The sequence below is a fragment of the Protopterus annectens genome, chromosome 17.part0, assembly GCF_019279795.1.
Source record: "Protopterus annectens isolate FY-2018-M chromosome 17.part0, PAN1.0, whole genome shotgun sequence".
NCBI classification, from domain to species: domain Eukaryota; kingdom Metazoa; phylum Chordata; order Ceratodontiformes; family Protopteridae; genus Protopterus; species Protopterus annectens.
In genome coordinates, this window is record NC_056751.1 from 387,542,846 (window position 1) to 387,564,609 (window position 21,764).

Sequence of the window (21,764 nt, forward strand, 5' to 3'; positions counted from 1 at the left end):
ACATAGTTGTAAATGCAGTGCTTGCGTGAATGTCCGTATGGTTCACATAATGAACTGATGTCCTTTTCAGGATTTGTTCCCTGCCATATGCCTGTTGCTTGTCAATATACAGGTTAGCTCCCCTGTTATCCTGAATAGTATAAAGCAAGTAAAAATAGATTGAATGACAAAAATATGTATTTAAAAACATAATTTCATTATTTGTATGACAGAGTAAGTTTCACAAACAAACACTTGTATTGTTGGGTATTTTAGTAAAAAGTTAAAAATTATTTCTCTAATTAATAGCATAATATAAAAGCAATTATGTCAGAAATTCAAGAAAAATATGTTTTTACTATCTTAAAGCATATTAACATTTGGCAGAGGAGCTACTTTGACCAAAATACAAAGCAGACTAAAGTACTTTTTTGTACTATATTGTCAAAAAAGTATAGCTGCCCATTTTATAAGACACTCAGTGGTGTGTGTAATCCATGTAATCCAGCTATGATGACACTTTCAAGGATGTTTTAGGATGGGAGTGTGGTAATATCTGCACCATGCATGCCCTATAGTAAATTATTTTTCATCAATTTTGTAATACTTGTAATATCTCACGTTTCAGACAGTGAGCTATGTACCCTGACTAAATCCATTCCAGAAGAGATTATCCTCAGTCAATAGAAGAGATATCTGTTTATTTTTGATTCCAACAGTAAAAGATGAAGCAGATGTACCAAACTCCAGTTAGGAGATATCTGGTAGATGCTTGTAATGTACTCTATAACACAGAATGAATGGTATGATTTGTTTGTTGATCAAATTTATAATGTTTGCTCATTTATTAAGGTAACCTTTAACTAAATGCTATAATTCCTGAATATTATTTAATTCATCTATAATAAAATATGCCCTCACTGTGATTTCTGCTTAAGTAAGCTTTTACAAAATATTCAGTTCTTCATTATATAACAAGAGAAATATTATTCAAAAGCAGAAAAAAATGATTGTGTTGACACGTATGTGAATTACATGCCCTTTGTAAATCAAGCATTACTGAAGGGAACAGGTCCAGTTTAATTTCTCATCTCAGCCACTGTGGAGAGATATCATGTTCATCAAATAAAAGTTCATTGTAGGCATAAAAAGTATCTTATCATAGTTAAATAATGCTAACACATCAAAATATTTTGATGCTAATTTTATTGTATCTCTTTTCACTTTACTCAAACAGTCCTGAATATTAACATAAACCTTTTGATTATATAAGATCATGCATCTCAGGATAATGAACTGAATTCTGAAACTAGTAGAATTTGGTCCAGGATGTTGTCTTCTTCATGGATATCTATTTAAGTCTAGATTACCACTAGGGCAGGAGGATGGCATAATGGTTAAGGTGTTTACCTTACAGACACAAAGTGCAAGGTTTGATTCTCACATGAGGTTATTGACTAGGTGTGAAATGGCCCATAAAGGCAGTTAGCCTAGTACTAATCTATGAATCTCATCTATGAACCTATAAACTTTGGTGTGTCAGCCTGTAACCATTCTAGTTAGTGTCTTCTCAAAGTATTGTATTAATAATATATTTTTCCTATTTATATTGTGGAGAAATTCATAGTAGATATCAGCTCATTAAATAACATTTTTGTGCATCTATATTCATCCTTGACTGCTGTTGATTCAGGAGTTCTAATTAAGGATCCATTGCATTAACAAAAAGCTAGTGGGTATGCCTGTCTGACAGTTTCTTAACTTAAAATGTTCTGTTAAATTACCTTAATCATAAAATGTGTGTCTCTGTATAAGTTGTGTATTGCTAATGGATGTTATAGTATTCTAGCAGTCTGTACATATAATATCTGTTTAATAAATCAAAATGTTCCATGAGTCATATGAAATTATGTTTACTCCTTTTAAATCCTTTATTTTGCTTGGAGATATATTAACAACAATTATAAAGTAAGGCAGAACTCAAATTGAGTAGAAAATTAATATCTTTCAAGACAAGCCACTAATTGTATGTTTTTTTTTAACTCTAGCTAAGATCTTGCAGTCATCATTCAATAAGGAAAAGGTCTATAATGATCTGTAAGATCTCCATCGTTAGCTATCTTTCTAATTAATATAATGAAAAGTTCCTGCATTGAGAAGGTATCTGCCAGTCCAGAATGAACAGCAACTGCAACATGTGTAACAAAATAAGATTTGGTCAGGTTTAGTGGGTTTGTTTCCGATAATTTGCATCATATATGTATATATATATATATATATATATATATATATATATATATATATATATATATTTCAGAGTTATTCCCATATCTGGGAAATCCAAGCTTTGTTTTATTTTATTTAACCAGTCATGTATCTCAAAATCATTATACTTAAATGAGACATATATTTTCTCAAAGTAATCTTTCTCATATTGCTCAAATTCTGTTCAATTTCCATACTATCCTCATTTTAAGTGCAGGATATAATTTCTTTGCTTATTTTTTCTATGTTGTATTGTTAGTTGTTTGCCCAGTTTATTTTAACATAGGATCATTTTCTTTCTGTATTGTCCTTTTTAACATTATTCAGTTTATTTTCAACCACTTTCAGTTCTTATATGAATTTTTGCATATGGGAAATGCTTATCACATTTAATGAACATGGCATTTAAATATTCAACTGAACACTTGTCTTTCTTTCTTAATTTCCTTTACAACTATGTAAGCATTCATTTCTGTGAAAGTCATTGCCTTTTTTGTGTACCATTTCTTATTTAAAGGAAGACTGTTGTTTTCTTGCCATTATCAGAACTAAGGTAAGGCAAAGGGAAAAGTTGCTGATAAGGTCTGAGAGTAGTACTTCCCACACTGGTTCTCAATTTATGGAGGACTTTTCTTTTCTTTTTTCCCCCCTCAATTTAGGAAAGACCTTTCTTTTTCAGTATCATAAAATTACTTGCCTCAAATAATCTACTGTGTCCTGATCCTTCAGCCTGAAAAAAACTTGTTCCTGTTATTATTTTTTTATTAATTATGATATTTTTATTTAAAACTTTGTGATGTTATGAGGGGAAGAAAACAGCTCATCTTGCATTTTCCCAGAATTTCTAGTGACTAAAATATAATATATACTAGCCACCTCACCCAAAGCATGAAATATATATCAAAAACTTTTTTTTTTTTAAATCAGATTTGCTGTTCTCTGTGGATCAGCCAAGTCTTTTCTGTTCATAAATTGCCTAAGCAACCCTAAGCAAATATCCTTGTTTAACTAAGTACTATGCCTGATTAGCCATTAAACTCTCATCCTGAGGGGATGGGGTTTGGTTTACCTTGCACAGACATACACACTCACACACACTATGCACATGGTCTGATTCTATCCCTTGAAGGAAGACTGGCTAGACTTAAAATGACTTATGAGGGCAGCTAGCCTAATACTATGAACCTATAATGGAATAGTGTTCCACTCTGCCACTAGCATGAGTGAGGGGTAATCCGGTTCATAAATCCCTTTCCCTGCATCATCCAAGAAAGTATTATGAACTTAAAAAGGCCATATAATAAACCAACTGCTACCTGCCTTCCAATAATGAACTGACTGCCTCCTGCCTTCTACTAATTGCAATCATCTTTTATACAGTTTAAGAAGTTTATTTTTTCATTTTGTTTACATAAAATAAGATTTGCTGAACTATGTTATATACTGTTATTAGTGATTAGGTATTTAATCCAAATGTTTTGTATCAAAATTTTAACTGCAAATATGTCTGTGTGTGCCTTTGTGTTTGTATATGTGTGTGACTCGGTATCTACAGTAGTAATACTGTTGATTTGACACATAAAGGGTTTAAAAGAATACTTTATTATTTAAAATCTTGTGTCTTTTATACAGGTCGATGTTGGATGGATGCTCTGGAACTGGCTTTGCGTTGTTCTAGCCTGCTTAAAATCACCTCTTCCAAACAGGGAAAAGATGGGGATCTTAACTCTTCTTTGGATGCTGCCAACATAGGATTATACAGTTTGCTTCATACATCTACTGTGTCTGAGCAAGAACTTTTCCAGTAAGAATTATTCAAATGGAAATCATTACAAAAAAGCCTTTACAGACATAATTCCTTTTGTCCGCCTCTCTGTTTTACTCTAAAAAGTAATTTCCTGTTGCATTGTTGCAGATTTAGATATGAAACATTTTATGTGTTTATCTTAATGGGCATGAATGCAACTAGCAGAACCGGTTACAAGATTTTTCCATGAGTGAGTTTACATTGTACTCAACATCTTCACTAATAAATCAGGAAAGCTGAAATAATCAATCTTTTTTTTTTTTTTTTTTGCACTAAAAGAAAGAATATTTTCAACATATTGGCCCTTGCAATTCACTTTGAATAAAAATGGCAAAGCCATAAAACATCACAGTATTATACTTGGAGTTACTTATTAATGTTAACTTCCTGCCAAGTTATTAGTAAGTTAACATGGCAACTTCTGTGTGGAACATCAGACATGGTATTCTACTATTCTTAAAACAGAGAATATGTACAGTTTCAAAATGGAAATTTGCAAAAATATGCAACATTTTTAAATAGGATATCATTACCCTGAGATGCAGTGATCTTGTGGTGTATTATACAAATTAAGGTGGGTGTGAGCAGATGGCCCTTGGGAATTTTCTCTTGCAAGAAAAGGCACTTTAGATGGATGCACTTCTCAACAAATGTTGACACTTTTTCCTTCTAGAATGATTATTGATGTTTTAAGCCTCACAATATTTAAGAAGTCATCATTTCTAGCACCCTTAGCATTAGCTACTCTCCTGGACTGCCACATTAGTATGCTGTGTCCACACCACTTTCCATACACCCCCCCCACCAGGAGAAAACCCTACAGGAAGGCTGGTCTCTGAACTGGAAAGACTCGACATGATGTGCAAAGTTTCCCAAGTTAAAGCTGTCACATCGTGGTAAGCCTTTCTGAATATATCCCAATGTCTTCCAAGTGTGTAAGATAGTTCAAAATGTGGCTTTCAGAAATCTCTGCCAAATTTTTATGATTTTAGGGAATTCCAGGTTATGTGCAATTAATCTACAACTGTCACCTGGCATCTCAGTACTCATTCATTTGAACTTCACCCTCTTTTTTTTTTAAAGAAGTAGATGAATGCTGCCATATGTGTGTCACCTTCAACTATGTAAAAGCTGTAAGTGGGATAAACTGAACTGTTTTCAATACTGGTGTGATTTTTTTTTCTCATTCATTCTTAGTTATTTGCTTCCCAAGCCAGTGGTTACATTCTGTACTCAAGGCAGTATAAATAAAAGTGTGCTAAAATGATGAATTCTTATATATTGGGAGGCTAAATAATTAAGGGAATTATTTAATTTACCATGTAGCCCTTGAATATGCAAATGATTGCTTAATTAGATTAACTGAGAGATAGCCAGTCTACAAGATGAGACGATGATAGGGTAGGAAATGTTAACATCATTTCAGTTTGTGACTTGCTCTGATGAGGAGTATTTTGTATCTGTTTTGCAAATTAATCCCAGAAAATTGACTGAAAGATGTAGACTTTGTCATACCTTTCGACTATCCAGACTTTTTCAAAATTTCCAGATTTTTGTATCATATTGTTTTTTTTTCAGATAAAATGTGTGGTTTTCTGGAAAATAATTGAGGATTGAAGTTACTAAAAAATGTCAGACATTTCATTTTCTGACTTCCTGTCCCCTGGAACATGTATGCTGAGACAAAATCTGATATTCTAGCAACTTTCCAAGTTTATAAGACAAGTATTTAAAATCTTTCCCTGTTTTGGGACTTTGCCCCGGCCACCATCTCCAGTGACATGGTGGTAACAAGCTGAAGCAGACTTCCCTTTCTTTTATAAGATTCCAGGCTCTTTCGTTAAAGCTGAGACATATTATTTCTCCATCATGCCCTGGATCTGACTCAAGCCTAGTCACAGTGGACTGTGACTGGTATGCTTCCAGTAGGACATTCCTTGGGACATCCTCACTAGGTGCCCAAAACATTCCACTCAACCTCTTAGCACAAAAAAATTTGACAAAACCTCACATAATGTGGGGACAAAGGCCTAAAAATAAGGACACATTTTAAATATTGCTCTTTTAATCTTAGAAAGTTACTAGAATAACAGGATTTGTGTTAGCATCCATTTCCTGAAGTATGTAAAGTCTGAAACTCAAATGCATGTCATTATTTTCTGACTTTAATCCTTAGATCATCCCAGTGATTTGTCAAAAAACACATTTTTTATGAGGAACAGACCAAAATATGAGGCAAAAATCTAGACATTCTCCAAAAATCTGCACACTTGAGAGGTATGTGCCCAAACTACATCAGATGATTCCCGTCAGCCTAGAGGAGTAACAGCTATTTTCCAAGATCCCCCAACCCTGAGAAGAAATCTCAGTTCCACTGCTTGTACCCAAGATGTCATTCTTTTGGTAACTACTTAAAGCCTTCAACCATAAGTGATGATGTGAATACAGCCACCATCACAGTCTGGTATAAGGCCTGCATTACTGCAACCCAGGCATCTATCCACCGGGTAGTGTCCCCAGCCCTCTGTCCTTACTCATGACAAAGACCACAAGATACCAGCAATGGTTTCTGCTTTCACATCTCAAGAAAGCAAAATACTATTTTTCTGGGAGATAACTATGTCTTCCAATTTGAAGATGTTAATTTAAATCCCCAGCCACTTAACCCTTAGCAGCAAACTGCTCCAGTACATGGTGGAGATTACAGTTCAGTTACTTGAAGCCAAAGAAGACAATAGTGTCTTCAGGCTACAAAGATGTGATTGCCATGTCCCTAAACTGGATATTATGAAATCACAAACAGCAGAGAAGAAATGATACTCCCTTCATGGACTCCTGCACCCACCCTACATGGTGTATACATCAATCTATCGACAGCCGTTTATTTGACTGCTGATAGATTGAAGAAATTATGCCGAAACATTTTTCAAGTGACTGCAGAGTTTTCCTTTTTTTTCCCACTGTTGTACAACCTTGGAGAAGGTGTATATATTTTTGGGGAGGGGGCTTGCCCCCCCACACACACACACACACACACATATTGGGAAGGTAGAAGAAGGCATGCCCCCTACAAAAATGTTTTTTATGATTTGCTGAAAGGCATAATTGTTTTGCTCTATTGGCATTGAAAGAAATGGGTGCAGATAGATTAACATGTATACCCTGTATCAATTTGGCTTACTGATGACAATGCAGACACAGCTTTTGCTCCACTAATACACAGACCAGGTTGCATGCAGCAGCAGCCCATAGTGTTGCAGCACGTCTCACATGACATTCCAGTGTTTGCAGATATATTCCTTCTGTATGTGCACAAAGTATGCATAAATATTCTGGCAAACTCCCATGACCCCTGTAGCATTAATGCAAAAGTCAAAGAACTGGCTCACATTTCTACAGTCAGAATGGAATCTACATTTCACCATCTACATAAAAGGCCTAACTATTAAATTAAATATTATTTCTGTTACATTGGCAATGCTTTCCCAGTAAGGCTGAAAAGCATATTCCCTCTGTAGGTATAATACACCTTACTGTCCTGCATTTGGAAAATGGAGCCCACTACCTTGGTTTCCTACTACAGAGATCTCACATAATAGCACAGCACTTCAAACAATATCTGTGACTTATTTCCAAATGGATTTTATCCACCTTCCCAACCTTGTCACAGAATAACTGTTTATTGTCTGTAACCCCATCTGTACATGTGGGCACAATCCAACAAAATGCTAATATCACTGTCTTCTAAAAGAAGTGCATTTCCACTGGGTTAAGAAGTTTCTAAAATATTTTTTCATGTCCTGTTGATGTGTTCAGTTGAGGTCAACTTTTCTATATCCTTTTTAAGGATGGCCTAGATAGTGCCTTGGCCCTGTTCCTCTGAGTCACAGTATGCTTAGCCAGAATCTCTTTAAGGCCTTCTAAAAGTCATTCTCTGTAAACTCATTAGATGTTCTTCGTGTTTCACTGTTGCAGTCATTGCATTTTGGGTTATCTGCTTGCAGGTAGCCCTCAGTCGGCATGATTAACAAAGCCTTGGGTCCTGCGTCGATTGCTGTCCCTTCTTCCATGATGTCTGGTCGTCAGGGGTATAAAACATGCAGCCAGTGCCATTACATCAGTCTTTCTTGCCGTGCAGTGCCTGAAGCAGAAGCAGTTTGCAAGTGCCGGTCGGCCGATTCCTGCAATTGTCGTTTTCGAGTTTCAGAACGGAAGTCTCAACTAAAGCTAAGTACCCCGTTGGGGAAACTTTTTCTTGCTCCTTACCGATGTCAGTAAAAGTTAATAATTGCATTATTTGTGGAAAGCAAATACCTCATAGAGATATTCATTCATACTGTAGAATTCCTTACCTAGGCCCTGACCACGGCGTACCTTGCTGTCGGTTTTGTGCTTTATTTAATCACTGCATTATCCATCGTCGGTATATTTCCGCCTCTAAATATTTCAGTTCTCAGTTCAATTATCCAGAAATGTCATTGGTTAGCCATCCGACTACCGGGATTCTGAAAAAATGCAAAAATAAAGACAGAGACAGGCCTTCGAGGTCCAAAACTGCCGACGATGCTTCTCCTAAGCCAGTCGCCAGTCCGCCGGTACTCAGTGAGGCGCTTTTGCAACCCCTGATACGCGCTACTTCTGATTCACAGGCACCGGCTTCTGAGGGTGTATTCAGGCCTACGGACTTGCATATTAAACTGATGCCTTCTTCTTCACTTAGGCCTAAATCTCGAACCATGCCTAAAAAAATGACGCCCAGGCCACATGCTCAGGCCTCTATGCCTAAACAACAAAAGATAAGAATGGCTGAAGATCTAATAACTCTAATCAGGGGTAGCCAACCCCCCCCTTTTAAGAGGCATACGACTGAAGTTCTTTATGAATCTTCTGACCAGGATTTTGTTTTTTCTGATTCTTCTGATTATCTAGAGTTGCCCTTATCTACTTATGAGGATTCTGATGCAGAGGACTCTATTCCCTCTGCTTCCCTCCAGAGGATTTTTCTTTTGGGGAAACCTTACATACTCTAAGGGAGCATTTCCACTGGGAAAGCCAGGATTTTTCTGATTCAAAAAAGAGGCGTAGGGATTTCTTACTCCTGCCTCAGCATAGGCCTTTAGCTATTCCTCCTGTACTAGACATTGTTGATGATACCTTTTCAGAATCTAGTTTTCCCCCTGATTCCTTGCTTCCTGCTCCCAGAAAACCTGACAGATATTACAGGGTCCCTGAGTCACACAAGTTCCTTTTTAAAAATCCTATTGCAGATCCAGAGACTATTTCACAGGGGCCCAAGGGCATTAAGGTTTCTACTGCTAAAAATCCTACCCCTTCTGATAGAGACTCCAGGGCACTGGATAGATGGGGTAAGAAGGTTTACACTTCTGCAACCTTGGCCATTAGGGCTTTAAACTGCCAGTTTCATATGTAAAAGTATCAGCAACATGTTATTGGATTGCTTAAACAGAAAATTATGTTGATTCCTGACTGTGTGGAAAATAAAGAATTACAGGATTTAATGCATTCGGCTGAACAGGTTGGAAAACACACTTTGCAATGTGGTTTTGATTCATTAGAGGCCTCTTGCATGGCTGCTGCTACTGGGTCTGTGCTCAGAAGGCATACTTGGCTTACAGAGCAATCTTTGCCTGATCATGTTAAAGCTAAATTGTTGGATGCTCCCTTAAATCAGGACCACCTGTTTGGCAACAAGACTGAGGAAGTCCTTAAAAAGATGGAAGATAAAGCTAAATCTATGCAAACTGTTAAAGATTCCTTACAAGTTCAGCCTCCTAGATTCAGTAGGCACTGGTCCTCTAAAAATTGGTCCTTTTCAGCTCCTTCCAGGTCTTCTCAAGCCAAACCCAGACACAGCAGAAACCCCAGGTTTCAGTCCCAGGGGGCGCACAGGACTAAGCAATGAGGGGCCTCCACTTCCAAATCTGGGAGTAATAAGACTCCCCCCTATGTTAAACTGTCTCAGTGACTTCCTTTTAAAATTTCCAAGCACTTATCAACTGACTGCCCCTTTGGGGGGAAAGATTGCTCTTCATGCAAAGAACTGAGAGCTCATTACCCAGGACAAATGGGTTTTAAATATAGAGTCCCAGGGATACAGATTTCACTTCCACACGTTGTCAACACCAAGCGGGTGGCCAGACCTACCCCCATATCAGTGGGCAGAGGCCCAAAAACAAGTACTTTCTCTCTTAAGCATGGGGGCTATTCAACTGGTACCAGAAGAGGAAAAGGGACAAGGTTTCTACTCGAGACTTTTCCTGGTATTCAGAAAAGATAATTCATGGCATCCTATCCTGGACCTGTCTACTCTAAACACCTTTTTGGAGATTCCAAAATTCAAGATGCTGACTCTTCACCAGTTGCTTCCTATGCTAAGCAAAGATGCCTGGTTGGAAACACTAGATTTAAAAGAAGCATACCTGCATATCCCAATCACAGAATCTTGCAGAAGATACCTACGCTTCAAAGCAGGCTACACGCACTATCAGTTCTCTGCACTGCCCTTTGGCTTATCTACTGCGTCCAGGGTATTCACAATGTGCCTAGCTCCAGTTATTGCATTTTGCAGGCAAAGAAATATTCAAATATACCCATACCTGGACAATTGTCTAATTCAGGCAGAAAGCCAGGACATACTTTTGAATCATCTGGCCTTTGTACAAAGGGTTCTAAATTGTCTGGGGTACACCGTAAATGAAAAGAAATCACACCTGGTACCCTGTCAACAAATTATATTCCTGGGAGCAAGCTTGAATACAACTTCCCAGATGGCTTGCCTCATGCCAGAGAAACAAATTCATTTGACAACCTACTTCAAACAAGTGGTCACAAAAACCCTGCTATCTGCAAGACAAATACTGCAAGCCTTGGGGTTCATGGCCTCCTGCATTCTCCTAATTCCATATGCAAGACTGCATATGAGGAAACTACAGTGGTATCTAAAAAGCCTATGGTGTCAACATTCTCAGGATCCAGAAGCTATGATTCCTATCATACCTTGCCAGTGCCTAGAGTTCCTTTGGTTGGCAGAGGCCTGCCACCAAAGCAAGGGACTAGCCACCCAAACCCTAACAACAAACACATAAGACTATGCATGGGGGGCTCACCTGGCAGGGAAGTGCATTCAGGGCAAAGGGAACCCAAGTCAAATGCACCTGCATATCAATCAAAAAGAAATGTTAGCTGTACAGAATGCTCTGACAGCCTTCAAGGAGCTCATTCTTCCAGAACAACTAATGGTAAAGACAGACAACACCAGTGTGTTATGTGGTACATAAACAAGCAGGGGGGTACACATTCTTACCCCCTCTGCAGACTAGCCATGGCATTGTGGAACACAGCCTTGAGCTACCAAGTGCACCTACAAGCTCAACTCCTGCCAGGAAAATTAAATACACTGGCAGATGGACTAAGCAGAAACCTCATGGACCCACATGAGTGGAAACTGGAACCAAGGATTTTCAACATGTTGACAAGCAAATGGGGGAGCCCAGATATAGACCTGTTTGTCTCTCCACAGAACTATCAACTGAACACCTTTTGCAGAAGGACTCCCCACAAACAAGCCTGGAAAGTGGATGCTCTGTCCTTCAGCTGGAAAAAACTATCAGTCTATGCCTTCCCCCCTCTGCCTCTGCTCTCCAAAGTACTACTAAAAATCAAACAAGACAAACCAATGATGATTTTGATTGCTCCAGACTGGCCCCGCCAACACTGGTACCCCCTTCTGTGCAGTGTGTCATGGTTATCCCCACGGCACCTGCCTCAGACTCCTTCCCTGTTGTCTCAGCAAGAGAACTAGATTCTGCACCCTCAGCTTTTATCACTGAACCTTGCAGCCTGGCTAATTACCTACTCTCTCCTTTACCATCCCTCAGTAAACCTGTGATGGATATCATTTTAGAGGCAAGGAGGCCTAGTACTAGAAAATTGTATACTGAAAAATGGAAAAGATTCTGTGCCTGGAACCAATCTCAATGGATGAGCACAGCAGCACCCAGTTTACCTCAGATTTTACAATACTTAACTGAGATGCTTTACAAGGTCCTGTCTTTTTCCTCCATTAAAATCCACACCTCAGCCATTTCAGCTCATTATAACACAGAACCTCCCCCATTCACTCATCCACTGCTCAGGCAGTTCCTCAGAGGTGCCAAAAACTCAAGACCACCCAGGAGAGCTCCAACCCCAGCCTGAGACCTTAACTTTGTTTTGGAAAAACTCACTCTGCCTCCTTTTGAGCCAGCTGCTACTGCAGACTTAAAATTTCTTTCTTGGAAAACAGCTTTCCTCTTAGCAAGCACTTCAGCTAGAAGGGTATCTGAATTACAGGCCCTTATGGCAGTGGAGCCTTTCATCATCTTTCATGTGTACAGGGTGTCCCTCAGAACCAATCCATCCTTCATGCCCAAGGTGGTATTCAGTGTGGCTCTTAATCAGTCCATTCATTTGCCAGCCTTCTTTCCCAATCCACAGAACAAAGGGGAATGGATACTGCATTCCTTAGATGTTCACAGACAACTTAGATTCTACTTGGACAGGACTAAACCTCAAAGAAAATCTGAACAACTGCTGGTGGCATTTGCTGCAGGGGCAGATGGGAAGGCTATTTCAAAGCAAACCATTTCTAAATGGATAAGGCCACTGCATTCATTTCTGCTATAAGCACCAATGAAAACCTATCCCCCAGGGGATCAGATCTCACTCCACCAGGGCTGCATCTACCTCTACAGCCTTTCTCAGAGGCGTCCCTGCCAGGGACATCCTAGAAGCTGCTACCTGGAGTTCTGTACATACTTTCATCAAGCATTATCATTTGCCAGTTTTCTCTAAATCCAGAATGGGCTTTGCCACTGCAGTCTTGCAGAGCCTTATAGCTGGTCCTAATGCTATCTAAATTCCTCCTCCCAACCTTAGCTTTGGGAATCTACCCAAATGCAATGACTGCAACAGTTGTGTACACTTACCATAAATGTAGATGTTCGAGTGTATTCACTTTGCAGTCCTGGTTACCTTCCCTTCAGCCTCCTAACTTCTTTTGGCTATACCTCTACTTTCCTTTACTATGCTTAAAAGCTTTTTGGTGTATTTGCTTTTTTGTTGGAGGTATATCTTTGTATCTTTATATTTAGTTGCTTCCCATTAGGAGGGCACCTGACATATGGGGCAAGAAAAACTGATGTAATGGCGTCGGCTGCATGTTTTATACCCCTGACAACCTGATGTCATGGAAGAAGGGACAGCAACCAACGCAGGACCCAAGACTTTGTTAAACAGGCTGACTGAGGCTTACCTGCACGCAGATAACCCAGATGTAATGACTGCAACAGTGACTACACTCAAACATCTACATTTATGGTAAGTGTACACAACTGGACTTTTCCTCCTTTTTCTCAACATTCACTTTGGCTTCTGCCATAGTTGCTGCATTCCCATCCTGTCAGTACCTGTCAAACTTCCAACAGTAGTACGACTTATTACTGATTCTAGAACAATTGTTCCACATCACCATCAGGAAGCTGTGAACTGGTACTCACATCTGTTAACCCTTCTAAGGAGAGAGTGTAAGAAAGTGATATTTTTAATATAGCTCTTAATATAGTTGGTCATGGGGAAGAACTACGGACACGGGATTTGTGAGTGGGGGGGAGCGAGACATGTAAAATGGTTGCACTTTATAAGATCAGTATGCTCTAGAGGAACTATTAAGGGGATATCCTAAAACATAATGAAGTGAAACTGGTTTACTTTAATGTCCCATACCACTATAATTTGAGGACACAGGCTAAAAACTCACAGACATTGACTAAACCAATCAGAAACCCTACACTGTCAGCCACATATCACTCCCATGTCGCAGCTGGGAGATAAAGGGGCTTTTTTGACCTGACCTTAGTTAGGAAACCTGAGTAGTTTGTTGACCTGCTGCTGAAACAGGAAGTTCTGGGAGTCTGAACTGTTATACCTACTTGTCCTCTACTTGACCTTCTACTGGTGGGGGGGGGGGTAGTATAGTATATCATATGGATGTAACTGCTGCTCTGGACACTGCTGCCCCATTTATTCATGAGCTGTGCCTGTCATAGGACAAGACACATGGTCTGGCAGTAAGCTGTGGTCATAGTAAAGGTGGGGAAGAACACAGAAGTGGAAATGGTGAAGGATATCTCTTTCTGAGGGTAGGCTTAGCTGTGATCAGCATTATGCTATATGGCGGATGGAAATTTCATTTAAGAGGATATCTTTTGAGGCCAGTGAGATTTCTGCCATATTGAACACTGAATCACCTGGCTGTACTTTTCATAGTGATCAGCAGCCATTTAGCCTAGACTGGTTTGTTGCTCAGAAGTTTTTATTACATCAAATTTGTATTTTATTTATTTATTTAACTAATTTAGTTTATTTCTTGAACAATTTTCAATGTACGTTTATCTATGCATACAATGTGAAATACTGTTATGCTTTTTTTTTACTGAATAATTGCTTTGTTTTATTATTTTTACTTGTGTGTTTCTTTACCACATCTAGGCTGACCCTACAGTAGCTCCATGTATATCAGTGTCCTTCCCTGGATAGCAAATTAAAATGAAATAAATAAAATAAATTTAAATACGATTACTGTGAGGAAGTCAAGAGATTCTTATAAAGTTGTCAAGATAAGGCAGTTCTTCTCTGTGGTCTCCCATTGAGAGTTGTGCTTGTTTATTTAAAGACATTCCAGAGTTTTGCTGGCCAGAGTTTAGCTAAGAAAATTATGATGATTCATTTATGCATCCTACTCACTGCAGCTTGGACCCTGGCCCAGTTGCTAGGGCAAACTGTGTTTCAGATCATGATATCATTACAAAGGATGTTTCCATCTTTTTTGCAAGAGGGCCTGATTTCTCCCAGTCCTTAAAAGCAGGTGTACAACCTCCATTGAGTGGAGAATTACTGTCTGGTTTCAAACCTCCTCTTTAGTGGGAAATTTGCTGAGAAGTTGATGTTTGCACAGCAGTAAAAGGCCATAAGATGTTAGAATGGAATACACTGTGTCAGTGTAGTTTTTAAACCTTTGCACATCACTAACACTAGCCTAGTTTGAATGGTCAGTGATCAGCTGATCTTTAAATAATTCATGCACTGTTACTGTGATTTCACCGACACTGTTCTTGAGTGATTTGTCTGTTACCTGTCGAGCTGCTTCCAGTGGGTAGCATCAGGGGTTAATTTCCCTGGACATTTCACCCTGGAATGTGGTGTGCCTCAGGACTCTTGTTCATCATCAGTCATATGCAAAAGGCATCCAGTTTTACCACCCCTTTTATCAGGAGTCTGCACCTGATTCTCCTACCCTACAGGACAACTTTTATTTGATCTTACAGTGTTTGCTATACAGTCATTTTAAGATTAGACTACCAAAATTGGTGGACATACTCATAATACAGTTTGTCAGTTCATCTGTCAAAACTACCATTGTATCCTGTTTAATCATCTGTTTGGGAAACCAGATGGATATTACCCTTGAATTCCATGATCTTGGCATGCTTCTTGATAATAGGCTGAAACTTAAAGACCAGATCATGACATATTATTTCCATCTTAGGAATACAACCCAAATCAAGCATCTTATTTTTGTCTTCATACTTGGCAGCAGTAGCTGAAGCATGGATTATCATATGTTTGGACAGTTGCAGTGGGCTTACAAGTGCTGATATGGCACATGTGCAGTGAATGCAGAATAACACATCTACCCTGTTAACTGGAGTATTTGAGCTGGTCACATTAACTGGAGTATTTGAGCTGGGCACATTATTTCAGTCTTGTGGGATTTGCACAGGCTGCCCATCATAACTAGAAGTGCTTTTAAAAAACGTGGCTCTCACCTATTGTATGGCCTTCATAACCTGGGTTCAGTTTTTCTAAAGGAGTCAGTGAGACTCTCTGTAAAGGCTGGGTAACTCAGTCCAGTAGGTGAAAGTCATTTTGATGGTTTCACAACTATTTTTGGTGACTTGAAGACATCTAAAAATTGATGTTTTTCCTGTATTGCCCCAGTTCTATGGAATATTGATTTTAAGTCTTCCTTTAGGTCTCTGAAGTGACATATTTTAAGGTGACCCTATCAGGATCCTCGGAAGGACACTCTATTTACTGCTAGATCGCTTAACTATTAATCAAAATTATTTACTTTTTTAATATTCTTTGCAGTTTTCTGACTTTAGATTTGTCAGATTCATATAAAATGCTTTGGATTTGAGCATTTGAATACTTTAAAGGAAATAAATAAATTGAATACTTAGTATTTTTCATAATGAATGAGAACTCCTTATTCCTTAGTTGAGGTGGTGGCTTTTGCAAGTTTGTATTTTGCGAGTATTATAAAATCTGGTTCAGTGCCATGTTGTCCATAGTACACTAGTCCTACAAGCATGTGTTTCAGGACCCCCCCAGTCTTATATTTCTGCAAGATTTTTCATCCTAGTTTATGCCCATTCCTTATGGTAAGCCATATTACACCAGATCCATTACAGTAACCTCTAAAACAGGATGATCCCTCTGGAAAGGAGTCTATTACGTCTTTTAGTCTTTTGGGATTTGCTGAAGTAATAACTTTATATCATCTTCAGCAGTTTTATCACAAGTCTTATTTCTCAAAAAATGTTAATGTGATAGGATTAATAAATGCTTGCTATGATTATGTTATGAAGTGCATTTTAAAGTATGAAATTATTATATATTACAGAGTTATTTATAAACTATTATATGTTTATTTGTAACCATTATAAATGTCTCAAATTAATGATGCAACAAAGAATAAGTTTGTATGTGGAATATAAAAATTAATATCGTGCATATTTTACTTTATAAAGATTAAATGGTTCTGTACTAGAGAACAGTCACCTGGAGAATGACGTTTTTTCTGACAAATCAGAGAAAGATAATCTGGAGGAATCAGAAAATGAAACCATTGAAAACAGCAGAAAGACGGAGGAGAGTGAGAGTGATCATTCGGAAATGCAAGGAGACTTTCCTACATCTACACGTGGAACTACTTATGTAGAACAAAGCTATGAAGAACTGGGAGAGGTAAGAGATAATTAAAGTACCCCATGTGGAACTTCCCAAAAGGAGAACAATACCTCTGTCAAGATAAGCTTATATAATTAAAAGCAGAAAGTGTTGATTATAATAGCGCAAATTATCCCAATCAATGCACTGTTATGATATCTATATACAGCATTGCAGTACAAAGTTAAGCATGACTGTTGTAATGATTTAATTTGTTTCTGGTGTAAAAAGAACGAAAACCTTGTTTTAAACTAGCATAAACATGTGTCAGTGCCAATAGTAGCTTACAATATAGTTATTATTTTGCCGTTTTTAATTTCTACAAGTCTTTTGGGTTTCTAATACCATGACTGGAATGGACCCCATTCCTAAGTCAAAGTATGATTAAAGTTCATGAAATTAGTATTGTTTCACTCTTTGATGTTAGCCAAAAGTGCACTTCGCAGCAACCCGCAATGTGCCCAGTAATGACTCCTTCTGCAATTCATACAGTGTTACATGAATTGGTAACATATCTAAATACGATTGTAAATTCTTTTTTATAAGACTAGTTGCTCCTACTACTCTTGGAACTGTCTGGGTATCTTTCTTCCACATGGCTCTCATTTCTGCCTGCAGATCGAGGTATTTTATGACTTTGTGTCTCTCTGTATGCACGACACAGTAGTCACTAGGTGTGGCGATTTCAGTGATCAGTGCTACTTTTGTCTTCTTTTCCTGGACCACTATATCTGGTTTTCTAGCATCGATCTTTTGGACTGTTGGTATTGGGTGATCCCATGTGATGTAAACTTCATCATTTTCTATGATTCTCTGTGGCTCATGTTTCCAGTGTTTTTCAGCCACTTCGATACCATAACATTTGCACAATCTCCAGTGTAATAATTTCGCCACATTATTATGCCTTTCAGTACACATTCCCTCTGCCATTAGAGAGTCGCAACCAACAATAAGGTATGTGACTGTTTCCAATTCGGTTCCAGAAACCCTTCATATGTCTGTTTCTCCCACATGTTCAATGGACTTAGTAAACCAGTGTGTATGTAGCCCACTATCTTGGGCTGCCAATATTAACCTTTCATTTCTTGATGTTAATTCACCTCTCCTTAACCATTCCTGAATTCGTTCTTGATCAATATGAGGCTCTTCCAGACATTTTTTATACTTGCAACTATATTTATGTTTTTTCCACATTTCTTGCATTCTCATCTGTGCCTTCACCTTATACTCTTTCTTTTGTTTCTTAGCACATTCAGTTGCTGCCTGATTTTTATCCACTTCTGGTTTGATTTCCATTCCTGCTTGACATCGATATGCTTCTGCTAAATTAAGCAGAGATGTCATCTTAGATTTATTCTCCTCATGTTTCAAAACTTTCACCACATTTGGATCTTGTGAGGTCAGTAGATATGTGTGGAGTCCCACAATTGCAGATCTGTACACGTAATCAATTTCAAGAAGGCCCGTCCCTCCTTCAGAACGGGGAATATATAATCTTAGTATACATTGATTTTTATAAATCATTTGGTGAGCATGAAGCATCCTTCTTGTTTTAATATCCAGTCTTTCCAACACTTTTTGGGGCCAGTCAGTCACTCCAAAACTATAAGTTAGGATAGGTTCATAGGTTCATAGGTTCATACTAGGCTATCTGCCCTAGGGCATTTATAAGCCTAGCCAGAGTGTGTTTGGCTTTTGCCACCCATTTTAAATTAATTTTGCTATGCCCTTTTTCGAGGTTAGTATACTGTGCCTCTGTCTAACAGTGACACAGAAGTGATACCCGGGGTAAACCTACTATCTCCCATCCACTCATCAAGATTCCTCTTGAAGAGAGTCAATGTGGGACTCTGCCTTACCTGGACTGGGATTTTATTCCAGAGTGAAGGGAGCCTCTGGGTTATGAATCTGTCCCTCCAGCATGTCCTATTTATTTCAGTGATGAGGTTCAAGTCTCTCGAGCGTGTAGCTCGATGGGATTTGGATTTTTTGAGGTGCAGCATGTCCCTTAATTCCGGGTTGGACATGGCCTTATACGTCAGGCACAGGTCACCTCTGAGCAGGCGGTATGCCACTGAGTAGAGCTGGAGTTTCTTTAACCGGGCAGCATATGGCATCTATTTGAGCCCTTTGATCCTCTTGGTGAGGTACTTTTGGGGTCTTTCCAGTTGCTGCAGGTGTTTGGTAAGGTACATCCCAAAGGGGCATTGTACTCGATTATGGGCCTGATGAGGGATGAGTAAAGAGGCACGATGACCTCCCTAATCTAGATGTGAATCCCTTCATGATTAGGTGGGCTATATAAAATGTTTTTCTAACCACTTTGGCCACGTGGTTGTCAAATGAGAGATTGCTATCAACTTGGGTCCCCAGGTCCCTAATTACTTCTTCTGTACTTAATGGATTACCACCTATGTGGTAATTTCTGGGCACTTTGTTTTTGCCAAAGGGGATGACTATACACTTTTTGGCGTTTAGCTTGAGGCCATGGCTCTGGCACCAGTTGTCTGTTTCTATGAGGCCCTTTTGGAGGATGCTTGTGTTGGCTGGAGAGTCGATTATGGCACCCAGTTTGCAGTCATCTGCAAACTTGGTCAGCCACAGTCCTTCCGTGTTGGCCTGTACCTCCAAGAAATGTATACCAAACAAGAGAGGTCCCAGGACTGTGCCTTGTGGGATGCCACTTGTAACTGGTTTGGAGTCTGACATGGCTCCAGCAATTCTAACCATGTGGGTTCTGTCCTTGAGCCAGTTTGCATCCCATCTAGTGACATAGGGGTTTATATTTAAGCTGGTGAGCTTATCTATTATGCCCGAGTGGGGTATTGTATTGAAGGCTTTTGCGAGGTCCAGATAGGCTGTGTGGACCACCTTCCCTTCGTCAATGGCCTTGGTGACTGTTTCAAAGAAGTCAACCAGGTTTAAGAGGCAGGATCTGCCCTTAACAAAGCTGAACTGGGTAGGATCCAGTGTCTGTAGGTCCCCAATATCTTTATTTATGAGGTCCATGATGATCCTTTCCATAGCTTTGCAGACCAAGCTAGTCAGGCTTATGGGGCAATAGTTTCCAGGGTCCGTTGAGGCACCACCTTTGTGGAGAGGGACCACTGTTGCTGTATGCCACTCTTTGGGTACATATCCTGTAGTAAGGCTGAGATTGAACAGTAGTTTTATGTTTGGGTTTAGCTCTTCTTGGAGTTTATGTAGGATGCAGCCTGGGACACTGTCTGGTCCCATTGATGCTGTGTTTTTTGCTTTGGAGAGGGCGGCTCTCATCTGAGCATCTGAGATGTCAGGGAGGCAGCACTCTGCTGGGATAGATATTTGCCCTTTTGGTGGGGAGGGGGGGAGAAGTTTGCGCTGAACCTGTCAGCTAGGATGTTGGCAATGTCTGTGGGATCAGTGTATTTTTTGTCATTTTGGACTAATTCTGAGCATATCTGGGAATTCCCACCCGGGTTCCTAACATAACTAAAGAAAGCCTTGTGATTAACCTTAGTGTCCTGTGCAATTTTTCTCTCGAAGCTGGCCTTTGACGATTTTATGAGTGCCCTTAGTTTTTTGCTAATACTGATCAGAGATGCCTTCCCTTTTTGGGATTTTGCTCTATCATGTAGTAGCTTCCTCCTTCTATTGTATAGTTTGTTTATGGCTGGGGTCCACCAGACAGGTCGTCTGCCTTTGGAGGATTGGGTCTTGGTTTTATTTGGTATTGCATGATCCATGCATTCCTGAAGGTGTTCATAGAATGCATTTATAAAGGATTCTGCGATCTGGGCCATATTTTCCACAGGCCCAGGGGCTTTGAAGGATTCCACCTTGGTTTTGAGGAGTGTGAAATTTGCTTTAGAGAAGTTTTTCACTGTGGTTTTCTGGGCAGGGGGTGGGGTCGGGATGTGAATATCCAGTGAGATCAGTTTATGGTCTGATCTTACCAGTGAGGGATACACTTCTGGTCTGGAGCATAGAGTCCCCATGTTGGTGATGATCAGGTCCAGTATGTTTTCCCATCTTGTGGGAGTGGTAACAAGTTGTTCCATAGCATTTGAGTTTATGAATTCTAGGAACCTTTGGGCAAGGGTGTTGGAGCTAGAGTAATGCTCCCAATCTATGTTTGGGTAATTGAAGTCGCCCAATATAATGGTGTTTGGAGAGACCTTCATATTTTCCAGTGTTCTCAGGAAGGCCGAGTGGGGTTCCTGGGTTTGGGAGGGTGGTCTGTAGCAGGCTATAAACTGGAAGGCAGTTTTACCCACTGTTAGTTGCACATGGATAGTCTCTGATGCTTCGTGCTTTGCCACCAACCTGGAGGTGTGAGTATCTTTGATGAATATCAATACTCCCCCTCCTTTTGTGGTTCGGTCCAAGTTTTGGGGCCAAAAAGCATGGTATGAGGTATAACCTGGTAGTGCTGGGGTGCTCTCGGGAGTCCTGAACCAGGTTTCTGTTAGTGCACAGATATCGATGTTCTCCATGCTAAGGAGAGTTTCGAGTGCGTGCATCTTGAGGTTTAGACTTCTGGCGTTGAGTAGCATTACTCTTAGTTTCTTATCCCTTGTGATACCTATGGAGGTGGGTTTGTCTTTTGAGCCTTGCCTAAAAAAGGCACTATGGGGATAGCAAGAGCCTTTGCCAATATCCG

General features: G+C 39.4%; 1 protein-coding gene across 10 annotated transcripts in view; it reads left to right on the forward strand.

Moving 5' to 3' along the window:
* OSBPL5 (oxysterol binding protein like 5) overlaps positions 1-21,764 on the forward strand; it is a 1,550,034-nt gene that overhangs the window by 1,063,641 nt on the left and 464,629 nt on the right. For all 10 annotated transcript variants that reach the window (XM_044059004.1, XM_044058998.1, XM_044059002.1 and 7 more), the window contains 2 exons: positions 3,877-4,048; positions 16,924-17,140. In XM_044059004.1, the coding sequence (XP_043914939.1) occupies positions 3,877-4,048; positions 16,924-17,140 (389 nt within the window). The remainder of the gene's footprint in view (positions 1-3,876; positions 4,049-16,923; positions 17,141-21,764) is intronic.